Consider the following 12624-nt stretch of genomic DNA (forward strand, 5'->3'; position numbering starts at 1 on the left):
CTCCTGAGAAAGAAAAACAAATTGCACCTTACCTGAACTGTTTTCTTTTAAAACTCTTCCATAACATTTGGGAAACCAAGTATTTTGGGAAACCATGTTTACAACCCACCAGTTATGTCCCTTCAATGGCTTACTTTGTGCTCCCCCAGAAGAAAATGACCCGGGAGAGAAGTGATTAAATTTGAAAAGTCAGGAGACTGCTGGCTCGCCCTTAAAGCCCGGGTCCCACCTGCGGGCTTAAGGGTGTGTGTGTATTGGCGGGGTCTGTGCCCCCTCCTGTTGGCCCTGGCGGTCCGCGCGCGTTTCCTGGGGGGTTTCCTGTTCCCAGCGGGCCAGCGGGGCGCAGGCAGGAAAGGATGCGCCGCCCTGGACTCGGGGGCGGGCCTCGCCGGCTTGCGCAGGCCCCCGCCCTCCGAGTGCCGCCCACCCCGCGTCGTCGGGGGCGGGTCCGGGTGGGGCTGCGGTCCGCGAGCCGCCGGGCCAGGTCGCGCAGTCACAGGGCGCGGGATGCATTCGCGCACTACCTCGCCGGCCCTGAGACTTCTGACCTGCGCTCTCCTCGCCACCACGCGCCGCTGATCCCGCCAGTCCCGAGAGGTAAGTCCCCACTCCTGTGCCGCAGGGACTTCCCAGACCCTGTCGCCTCAGTCTTCCCGCAGCCCGAAAGCACAGGTAGACATACGGTGCCAGTCCCTCGGCGCACCCAATCGCCTTTCCTCACTACTTGGTGTTCAGCCTCTGCCCTCGGGCGACAGGCTCTAACTGTGTGCGTCCCAGGGCTCCCCAGGCACAGGTATTGCTGAGGGACCGAAGCTGACTGTAGACTGGTAAGTCAGAATAGTTGAGACCCTTGAAGAATACGTCTTAGGTGATTAAGCGTTTGGGAACAAGTCAGCTCTTTTCCCAAAAAGAAACCTTTTTTGGGATATAGGCATTTCAAAACGGTCCTCATTTTAAGAGAGCTTTCTCTGATTTCACAGGCCGGGCTATATTTGCAAGCATGAACTTGACTTGGGGGCCTTTGGAAAGCTGGGTGGCTGTAGGGAGCACACCACTTCCCAGGGAAGCTGCATCCAAAGGGTGGGAGGGTGGAACCAGGGCAGAGCCGACTGGACTGCATATGTATAAAGCCAGTTTACACGAGCTGCTTTGGAATTAGGGATTTCCTCCTAATAAGTATTATTATTAGATGTATGCACACACAAATATGTGCAGGTTTATCAGAGGGACAAAATAACTGCTTCTTTTTTGTTTTCCCTTTTATTTATGTATTTAGTTATATATCTTTATGAATTTCAGAGAGAAAGAGAGAGGGAGAGAGATAGAAATATCAATGATGAGAGTGAATCAGTGATTGATTGCCTCCTGCACTCCCCCTACTGGGGTTCGAGCCCACAACCCTGGCATGTGCCCTTGACCGGAATCTAACCGGCCCATTCTGTCCTTAGCCAGCGCTCTGTCTACTGAACCAAACCAGCTAAGGGGTCTTTTCCCTCTTATTTGTAATAAGCCATTGGTCTCCTGTCCTTTAGCATAATTCATTGTCTTTTTCTGCGACTATGAAGACACTGTGGGGATTATTTTAGCTGGTTTCACCAAAAACATGGAATCTGAGCTTGGCGTGAAACCTTTAGCCATTGAGGATATTCACAACTTCTACCTACCCTGTACTTGATACATTTAGAATTTGTCTGTGAATGCTATATAGAAGTATTTTAAAATGTGTATAAAATATACTTAAGTTCTTATTTTCTCAAAATGATTCTCAAGTCAAACATTGTAAGTAGCAAGTACTGTATTGGGAACAACATGTTGGGATAAATTGAGCAAGCAAGGTTATCATTTTTTTTTAATGTAGTGCTTTCCCCCCAGCAATTAATTCTGTTTTGGGATGCTCTGTTAAAGTATTCAAATTAGTGGTTGAGCTGGTAAAATTTCAGCATTTATTTTCAGAAGCTTGAGAATACAAAAAAAAAAAAATCTGTATTATGATTTCAGGTAGGATGGTTTATTTTTAATTCCATTTCTATTCAGTTCTAAATATAGATTATTACACTATTCTGGGTTTTACTGGTCATTTTCTTAAGGAGCAAAATGTGTTCTAATCACAAAATCAATTGTAATTAGAAGCTTCTTTAAAAAAAATAGTTATAATGGGGAAACAAGCAATTTGGGAAAAGCCATTCAATTTTTGGGAGCTATGGATGCTTGTTTCTCCTGACTTCGGTTACTAAGTATCGCTGACTTAAAGGAAGCTTTTTAATTGCCCCAAATCCTATGCTTGCTACTGAGATACATGATTTTTACTTGCTGTCTTTGCCCATGTTTCCCAGTCCATGTTCAAAAAAAGGATTAAGGTCAAATCTGTGCCTAATTCGAGCAAAATTGAATTTTCTTTTTTTGTTGTTGGTGGGATGGAGGGAGTCCTAATCATCTGCATAATTACGTTTTAAATCTCTGCTTTCCTTTAAGGAAGTACAGCACCTATTTCCTTTGTTCAACCAACTCCCACTATAAGAAAGCTAATAGACACGTATCAGTTCTCTTTCTATTGAATTTTTTTTATTATTCCAATCATTCCCTTTAATCCCATTATTTTTCTATCTTATTTGAATGGATATGGCATACTTATATTTGGATAAAATATATTTATTAAAATTATTAACTGGATAATGGGAATATGAACATTAAGTAAATATATATTTGGTTATGTTTAGTAGCCCACTTTTACTAGATTCTAGTATGAAAAAAAGGGCACTTAAATGCCTGATGTCTTATTCTGTGGTCTAACAGTTGTTTATGTTAAAGTGAGTGCCTCCTCCCACAAATCATTCTGAAGCACAGGCCGAGAAGGTCTTTCCTGCTCTCCTAGGTGGTCTGGGAAGATTGCTGCATGAAATCATCTGTCTTCTGATGTGTAACAGCAGCAACAAGTATTAGAAGACTGACAGATGATAATAATTGTTATTTCTCTGTTTTCTCTTTAGAGTGACCTAAATAAGGGAAGTCAGGGCCACATGGAGTTCACACTTAATTGACTACTCTGGGCATCTTTTTTAAAGGTTTGATGGTTTTGGTATAGTTCCTAGGCATTAAGAAATGAAGCAATTCAGATAACACCCCGAATGTGCAAGGAAGATAGTATGCCCATTTGTGGAAGCAAGGCAGGACCTTTCTACATAGCATAATGCAAAAGGAAAGTTTGACAAACATTTAATAAATTTACTAAAGTTTAATAAATCAGTGTGAAATACCAAGCAGATAAATATGTGAAGATGTATTATCAAGACTGGTGCCCTAGCTGGTTTGGCTCAGTAGATAGAGCATCGACCTGCAGACTGAAGGGTCCAGGGTTCGATTCTGGTCAAAAGCACATATCTTGGTTGTAGGCTTGGTCATGTGTGGGAGGCAACCAATCAATGTGTCTCTCTCACATCGATGTTTCTCTCTCTCTGTCTCATTCTCCCTTCCACTCTGTCTAAAAATCAATGGGAAAAATACCCTTGGGTGAGGATTAACAACAAAAAAGATTGGCTATTAGTTTTGATGAAGTTAAGAAAATAATAAATTATCCACTTAAAGATGCGCTACAAAGATGTTCCGCAAAAATAATCTTGGTGTTGAGCACCCTGAATATTCTTAACAGGTGATCTATAATGGAACAAAAGGGAAGTGTATAATTACAGATCATTTCCCCAGTGAAAATGAGTGTCCTTTGTATTTTCTTTTCAGTACCACCTAGGAAGTTTGATTTCTTAGAATGGTTTTTGTAATTTCATAATTACTATTTTAAGAATATCATCATTTTTCTGAGGTTCTAATTGCAGGTGTTTTTGAAAAAAAACATTCACAGTTTAGATGTGAGGAAGGACATGAGGAGACCAAAGACCTGGGATTTTGCTGATCAGAATGAAACAAATGTTGAAAGACTTTTCAAATCTATTGTTGGTGGTGCTCTGTGACTGTGGTGAGTATTGTGAGTGTACTTAATGCTATCAGAACCAATGAAGAAACATCATTGACAAGTTTATAAATGCATTGCTGTTGATGACCTGCATGAGGAGGCAGGGCAGGGTTTATAATGCAGTACCTTTCAAACTGTGATCCTTGTAACCCTGGGTTCTCTTAAGGTTCTGAATTATGGATTCAAATTTCACTTTAAATATATTTTTAAATCTTAAAATGATAATAAACAACTCATTTTCAATTTAACAAATTGGAGACAAGCCTGTTACATGATGTTTTATACATTGGGGTTTGATGTAAGATTGCACTTGACAAGAGCGTTTTCCTGCTACATTATCATTGGAACCAATTTGAATTTTCAATCTTTGCCAATTGTATACCTTCGATAAGTTTTTTTTTTTTAAATATGTTTTTATTGATTACAGAGAGGAAGAGAGAGGGGGAGACAGATAGAAACACCAATGATGAGAGAGAATCATGGATTGGCTGCCTCCTTGCACACCTCCTATTGGGAATCGAGCTCCGGGCATGTGCCCTTGACTGGAATTGAACCTGGGATCCTTTAGTCTGCAAGCTGATGCTCTATCCACTGAGCCAAAGCGGCTAGGGCTTTAGTAAATTTTTTAATTCCTTTCAACCTTAGTAATAATATAGACTTCATAGGGTTGTTGCTATGGTAAAATAGTCAAGAATTTGAAACACCTTGAATGGTTGAGCTTACAGTTGGTGTTTAATGTTAGTTTTCTTGTTTCAATTAAATATTGAATTCATTTCTCAGACATGCAACTACTGAACCAATAGATTCAATAATGCTGGTTTTGATGATTTCCAAATATTTCATAAACATCTAAACAGTTGATGGTATGAGAGTAGAAGTTGTTTCCATTTTGATGAAAAAATTATGATCCAAGAGAAGGAGAATCCTGGCTCGTGTAATATCGATGGCACAGCCAGTTAAATGGACTAGAGTTCATACTAGTCATTTTGTCCAGTGAATCTTCTTCCTCAGTAATTTCTTTTTTAAGACATTTAATTAAACAAGTTTTTACAGAAAACCAGTCTGAGATTCATTTCTTTTAAAGTCATTTATCCCTACTTAAAAACAGATTGCTCTGTATGTAACAGCCTCATACAATAATTTATGTGTCCTTGTTTTCATAGTGATAAATAAAGACATAAAATCTTCCATTTAAATAAAGTCTGCAAGGATATTTGTCATTGTTTTTTAAAATTAATTTATTGATGGATTTTTAAGAGAGAGAGAGAGAGATTTGTTCCACTTATTTATGCATTCATTGGTGGATTCTTGTGTGATTCCCTGAATGGGACTCGAACTCCCAACCTTTGCGTTATCGGAATGATGCTCTACCCAGCCAGGACCATGGGTGTTTATCATTGTTGAGCACAAAATATCTTACTGGAATATAAAAATAAAAATAAAAATTGAATGAGCATAAAATAGAGCATACAGCATAGAAGCTGAGTGCACAGGCTATTAATGGAAGAACAGGTATATTCATAGCTCTAGGTTTATATTTCCCCTTCTCTATTTGATGTTGATCAAAATATACCATTACCAATAAGATGGTGTTTTTTTTTAATCCTCACCTGAGGATATTTTTTCCATTGATTTTTAGAGAGAGTGGAAGGAAGGGGGAAGACACACAGAGAGAAACATTGATGTGAGAGAGAGATACCAGGAATCGAGCCTGCAACCGAAGTACGTGCCCTTGACCGGAATCAAACCCATGACCCTTTAGTCTGCTCTATCCACTGAGCCAACCCGGCCAGGGCTAGGTTGTTTTTATTAAGCAACATGTTTATATTGAGACAGCAGTCCTTTAAATACAATAAAGGAATGGGGAGAGAATAAATGAAATCATAGAGAAAGCTATACTGTAGTAGTCAGGATGGCATACAATCAAATTGTAGTTTTCTAAATGAAATGGTATGCTTGTCTGTAAAAACAAGAGTTGTAAAGTAGTAAGCTCTCTCTTTAGTACACTATGCTGGAACCCATTGTATCTTTTTTCTCCATTTCCAACTGGGCATGTATGTCTCTTTCATTGATTGGTTGCCCATCAAATCAGAATTTGATCTGCCTCATTGATAGTCTTTGGCATTGACAATAGGCTTTCATTAGTTAACTAAGTGGTGTATGCCTCTTTTTTTATTGTTTAAAGTATTACATATGTCTCCTTTTTCCCTGATTGACACCCCCTGCCCCCGCCACTCCCTCCCCCCAGGAAAGCCTCCACCACCCCAGTGTCCGTGTCCATTGGTTATGCTAATATGCATGCATACAAGTCTTTTGGTTGATCTCTTCCCCTCCCCCCACCACCCCCCACACCTTCTCTCTGAGGTTGGACTGTCCAGTGTTTCTTAGTCTCTGGATATGTTTTTGTTCATCAGTTTATGTTCATTATATCGCACATATGAGTGAGATCATGTGATATTTATCTTTCTCCGACTGGCTTACTTCGCTTAGCATAATGCTTTCCAGGTCCATCCATGCTGTTGCAAATGGTAGAAGTTCCTTCTTTTTTATAGCAGTGTAGTATTCCATTGTGTAGATGTACCACAGTTTTTTAATCTACTTCTGCTGATGGGCACTTAGGCTGTTTCCAAATCTTAGCTATTGTAAATTGTGCTGCTATGAACATAGGGGTGCATATGTCCTTTCTAATTGGTGTTTCTGGTTTCTTGGGATAGATTCCTAGAAGTGGGATCACTGGGTCAATGGGAGTTCCATTTTTAACTTTTTGAGGAAACTCCATACTGTTTTCCACAGTGGCTGCACCAGTTTGCATTCCCACCAGCAGTGCAGGAGGGTTCCTTTTTCTCCACATCCTTGCCAGCACTTGTCGTTTATGATTTCTTGATGATAGATTCTGACAGATGTGAGATGGTACCTCATTATTGTTTTGATTTGCATCTCTTGGATGATTAGTGACTTTGAGCATGTTTTCATATGTCTCTTTGCCTTCTATATGCTCTCATTCGAAAAGTGTCTATTTAGGTCCTTTGCCCATTTTTTGATTGGATCGTTTATCTTCCTTTTGTTAAGTTGTATGAGTTCCCTATAAATTTTGGAGATTAAATCCTTATCTGAGTTAGCATTGGCAAATATGTTCTCCCATGCAGTGGGCTTTCTTGTTGTTTTGTTGATGGTTTCTTATGCTGTGCAGAAACTTTTTATTTTGATTTAGTCCCATTTGTTTATTTTCTCCTTAGTTTCCAATGCTCTAGGAGCTGTATCAGTAAAGATATTGCTATTACATATGTTTGATATTTTGCTGCCTAAGGAGTCTCCTAAGATTTTTATGGTTTCCCATCTTACATTTAAGTCCTTTAACCATTTTGAGTTTATTTTTGTGTATGGTATAAGTTGGTGATCTAGTTTCATTTTTTTTTTTTTTGCATGTATCTGACCAAATTTCCCAGCACCATTTAATGAAGAGATTGTCTTGACTCCATTGTATGCTCTTGCCTCCTTTGTCAAATATTAATTGAGCATAATGGCTTGGGTCTATTTCTGGGTTCTCTGCTCTGTTCCATTGGTCTATATGTCTGTTCTTGTGCCAGTACTAGGCAGTTTTGAAAACTGTGTCTTGGTAATATAGCTTGATACCTGGTATTGAGATCCCTCCAACTTTGTTCTTCTTTCCCAGGATTGCTGTGGCTATTCTGGGTCTTTTTATTTTATTTTTATTCCAGATGAATATGTTTTCCCATGCAGTGGAGAGTTTGTTCTAGGTCTGTGAAATATGCTGTTGGTATTTTAATGGGGAGTGCATTTAATCTATAAATTGCTTTGGGTAGTATGGACATTTTAATGATGTTGATTCTACCAAACCATGAACACGGTATGTTCTTCCATTTGTTTATGTCTTCTTTCTCTTTTTTCAATGTCCTGTAGTTTTCCAAGTACAGGTCTTTTACTTCCTTAGTTAAGTTTATTCCTAGGTATCTTAATTTTTTTGGTGCAATGGTAAGTGGGATTGTTTTTTTTAGTTTCTCTTTCTGTGAGTTCATTATTGGTATATAAAAAAGCCATAGATTTCTGGGTGTTAATTTTATATCCTGCTAAATTGCCGAATTCATTTATTAAGTCAGTAGTTTTTTGATGGACTCTTTAGGGTTTTCTATGTACAATATCATGTCGTCTGTGAATAATGACAGTTTTATTTCTTCTTTTCCAATTTGGATGCCTTTTATTTCTTCTTCTTGTCTGATTGCTATGCTATTACTTCCAGTACTTTGTTGAACAGGAATGGTGAAAGTGGGCATCTCTGTCTTGTTCCTATTCTTAGGGGAAATGGTTTTAGTTTTTGCCCATTGAGTATGATGTTGGCTGTAGGTTTGTCACATAAGGCTTTTATTATGTTGAGGTATGACCCCTCTATTCCCACTTTGCTGAGAATTTTTATCAAGAAAGGGTGTTAGATTTTTGTCAAATGCTTTTTCTGCATTGATTGATATGATTATGTGATTTTTGTCTTTCAATTTGTTTATGTGATGTATCACATTTATTGATTTGTGAATGTTGTACCATCCTTGCATCCCCAGAATAAATTCCACTTGGTCATAGTGTATGATCTTTCTAATGTAATGCTGGATCTGATTTGTTAGAATTTTGTTGAGGATTTTAGCATCTATGTTCATCTAGGATATTGGCCTGTAGTTCTCTTTCTTTGTGGTGTCTTTCTCTGGTTTTGGAATTAGGGTAATGCTGGCCTCAAAGAAATAGCTTAGAAGTATGCCTTCCTCTTGAGTTTTTTGGAATAGTCTGAGGAGGATAGGTTTTAGTTCTTTTTTGAATGTTTGGTAGAACTCCCCTGTAAAGCCATCAGGACCAGGGCTTTTGTTTGCTGGAAGTTGTTTGATTACTGCTTCAATTTCATTGGTAGTTATCGGCCTATTCAGGTTTTTTTATTCTTCCTGATTGTGTTTTAGAAGCTTTTATTTTCCTAAGAATATATTCATTTCGTCGAGGTTGTCCAGTTTGTTGGAGCAGAGTTGTTCATAGTATTTTAATGGTGTATGCCTCTTAGTCTTAATCCAGTGAGCACTGGAGTCTTCTTTAGCCAGCTGTACACAAAAAGGTACCAGTTCTGCTATGAACTACCACACAAGCTGCACCAGAATCAGCCACCTTTTTCAACCTTAACCTTGAATTGTTTACATCTGAAAGGAAGTAGCCCTCAACTTCTGTTTTGACTAAATAAATATAAAAAACCCCCACAACTTTATCCTATTAAGGTTTTCAAGCAAGTGGTGATCAAGCATTCAGGACTACCCAAGTTTTATATCTTTTCTTTCACCCCATCTTAAATAAGAAATGGAAGAATTGCTGAGCTAATTAAAAGAAAACCCCAAAATTTCTATGTGCCAATATATTCATGTGCTGATTCTAAAAATCGTTTACTGAATACATGTAAGGGTAGATTTAAAGACTACCAGCCCAAACAACACATTGAGACCCTTTGGACATATATATGATATAATATGCCTATATTATATACATATGAATATATACACTGAGTGGCCAGATTATTATGATCTCTGAATGCATAATAATCTGGCCACTGAGTGTGTGTGTGTGTGTGTGTGTGTGTGTGTGTGTGTATGTATATATACATATATATATTAGAGGCCCGGTGCATGAATTTATGTATGGGTGGGGTCCGGCCAGCCTGGCCAGGGGGAGGGGACATGGGTGGTTAGCCAGCCTGCCTGCTGGTCCAACTCCTGGTCAAGAGGACAATTTGCATATTAGCCTTTTATTATATAGGATATACACTGAGTGACCAGATTATTATGTGTTCAGAGATCATAATAATCTGGCCACTCAGTGTATAGTAAGATAAATGAATTCACACTTACATATGTTGGTTTTCAAACCATAATGGCACTGTAGTCCCTTAAACCTAGAATGGTTTCTTACCCCAGCCATGGCCAGCCGATTGTTGCATTGCCAAATTCTGTCTCCGTTGATGTAGTATTTGGATAGGGTTCAAAATAGAAAGATTCTATGTTTTTTACAGTCTTTACTTTAGTTGTTCTTATGGGCTTTAAAAAGATATGATTGATCCTAACAGAGTAATACTAGTGGGCTGGTAGTCATCCATCCTCTCTGGGGCAATAGCAGTTTTATAATGTCATTAAAATTGCTAAGGATTTTTGAATGGACATTTCTCCAAAGAAGATGCATAAATGGCCAATAAATGCATGAAAAGATGGTCAAAATTAGTAATTAGGGAAATGCAAATCAAAACCTTAGTAAGACACCACCTCACACCCACTAGGCTGGCTATAATAAAAACAACAGACAGTGTTGGCAAGAATGTGGAAAATTTTGACCTGTATACATGGTAGGTGGGAATGTAAAATGGTGCAGCCATTTTGGAAAACAGTATGTCAATTTTTCAAAATGCTAAACCTAGAGTTACCATATGACCTAGCAACTCCACTCTTATATATGTAAAACTGAGGGAAATGAAAACATATGTTCTAATAAAAAATTGTACATAAAAAAAAATTGCTAAGAACAAGCCTAGTTGTTTCATAAAGTTTCACTCTTTCCTTGGATGACCCATGAAGAACGGTGTCAGCATTTCTTATTTGTCCAAAATTTTCTGCCTCATATAAACAGGATCATTTGTTTCTTTACAGTGAAAATGTCCAACAAAATACTTGTCTTGAATACCTGAAAAATAACTTTGAAGTATATTTAGGGTCTGAAATTTTAAGTAACTTAGAGAAGTGTATATTATACCATTTAAACCAAGCTTTCTCTGCCTTGGCAGGTGTGGCTCAGTTGGTTGAGTGCCATCCCATGCACCGAAAGGTCACCAGTTCGATTCCCGGTCAGGGCACATGCCCAGGTTGCGGGTCCAGTCCCAGTTGGGGTGTGCATGGGTGGCAACCAATCTATGTTTCTCTCTCTCAGTTTCTCCCACTCCCTTCCTTTCTAAAATCAATTAAAACATAAATAAACCAAGCTTTCTCTAACTTCACTGTAAATCCATCTCCCCCAAATACCTGAACACCAGAATATTATTAAAATGAGAAAAGTGAGGTATTAGATTTTTATCTTGGGAACTGTAAATTGTTACTCTTTCTTTATAGATTTTCATTGCAGACACATTATACTGTTGAATGTTATGAATTCAGAATATTACTGTTTATTTTAAACATAACCATAAAAGAGGAAGATAAAGGAACAGAGCCATTTTAAAATCGAAACAGTATAGTTCCCACCTCCCAGAATCAGCACTAAGCATCATTTTATATCATTCTTGCCTCAGTTCAAACTTCTCTTGTGTCTATAATGATTTTTTTCTTTGATGTCTCCTGTAGTGCTGCTCAACCATGCCTTTGTAAAACCCATTCTGACCATTTCATTTCAGTTCTTGGAGAAGCTGAATATCTCCTCTTGGGAGAGCCAGGACATGTAGCGCTAAGCAACACCACAGTGTCTGTGGATTTCCAGTATTTTGATGGTGCTAATGGGACCCTGAGGAATGTATCTGTGCTATTGCTGGAGGCTAACACCAATCAGACTGTGACCACCAAATACCTCCTGACCAACCAGTCCCAGGGGACACTTGAGTTTGAATGCTTCTACTTCAAGGAGGCTGGCGACTACTGGTTCACAATGACTCAGGAAGTGACAGACAGCAGCACTCCAGCTCCCTGGTGGGAGAAAAGTGCCTTTCTGAAGGTGGAATGGCCCGTCTTTCAGGTTGATCTGAATAGGACATCCAAAGCAGCAGAAGGCACCTTCCAGGTGGGCCTTTTCACCAATCAACCACTATGCCTGTTTCCTGTGGACAAGCCTGATATCTTGGTGGATGTCATCTTCACCAATAGTCTTCCTGAGGCAAGAACAAGTCAGGAACAACCACTGGAGATAAGAACCAGCAAGAGGACAGAACTCTCTCAAGGTCAGTGGGTTGAGTTTGGCTGTGCACCTGTGGGGCCAGAAGCCTATGTCACCGTAGTGCTGAAGTTGTTTGGCCGAGACTCAGTCATTACCTCCATAGGACCAATTGACCTGGCCCAGAAATTTGGATACAAATTGGTGATGGTGCCAGAACTCACATGTGCGTCCCGGGTGGAGGTGATGGTGCTGCCCCCGCCATGCATCTTTGTCCAAGGAGTGATTGCTGTCTTCAAGGAGGCCCCCAGACGTCCTGGGGAAAAGACCATTCGCCTGGCTGAAAATAGACTGACTTTGGGACAGAGGAGAACAGTGTTCAATTGCACTTTGTTTGACATGGGGAGGAATAAATACTGCTTTGACTTTGGCATTTCAAGCAGAAGCCAGTTTTCCACAAAGGAGAAGGAGTGCATGCTAATTCAAAGAAATATAGGTTGGTATTGAGATTTAAATTTTTAAAAATCAAAGTAATGCCTTTATGCAGTCAAAATTATTATTTTGAATTTAAGTGAACTTAATTTTTTGTGAACTGTATCGTCATTTTTATGGATCACTTCTCATAATGGCAGTAATAAACATTAGCATTATTACATCATATGGCAAGTCCATGGCAGGTATGATCAGAGTTCGAAGCAAAATCCCAAGCTGTATTTAGTAACTTGCTAGCTTGCTCACCTAAGCATGTCTTTTTCCTCTTATTTATCCTTCATTAT

General features: G+C 39.1%; 1 protein-coding gene across 3 annotated transcripts in view; it reads left to right on the plus strand.

The window, feature by feature from the left end:
- Positions 1-444: 444 nt before the first annotated feature.
- The window catches only part of THSD1 (thrombospondin type 1 domain containing 1), a 58656-nt gene continuing 46476 nt past the window's right edge, over positions 445-12624 (plus strand). Inside the window, exons 1-3 of one of the 3 annotated variants that reach the window (XM_080659827.1) lie at positions 445-597; positions 3828-3967; positions 11379-12344. In XM_080659827.1, coding sequence (XP_080515953.1) covers positions 3910-3967; positions 11379-12344 — 1024 coding nt within the window. In that variant the 5' untranslated portion in view covers positions 445-597; positions 3828-3909. Of the gene's footprint in view, positions 598-3827; positions 3968-11378; positions 12345-12624 lie in introns of those variants that run through there. The other 2 variants (XM_080659828.1, XM_080659829.1) reach the window with 2 other exon arrangements.

This window comes from Plecotus auritus (assembly GCF_963455305.1).
Source record: "Plecotus auritus genome assembly, chromosome: 3".
In the NCBI taxonomy this organism is placed as follows: domain Eukaryota; kingdom Metazoa; phylum Chordata; class Mammalia; order Chiroptera; family Vespertilionidae; genus Plecotus; species Plecotus auritus.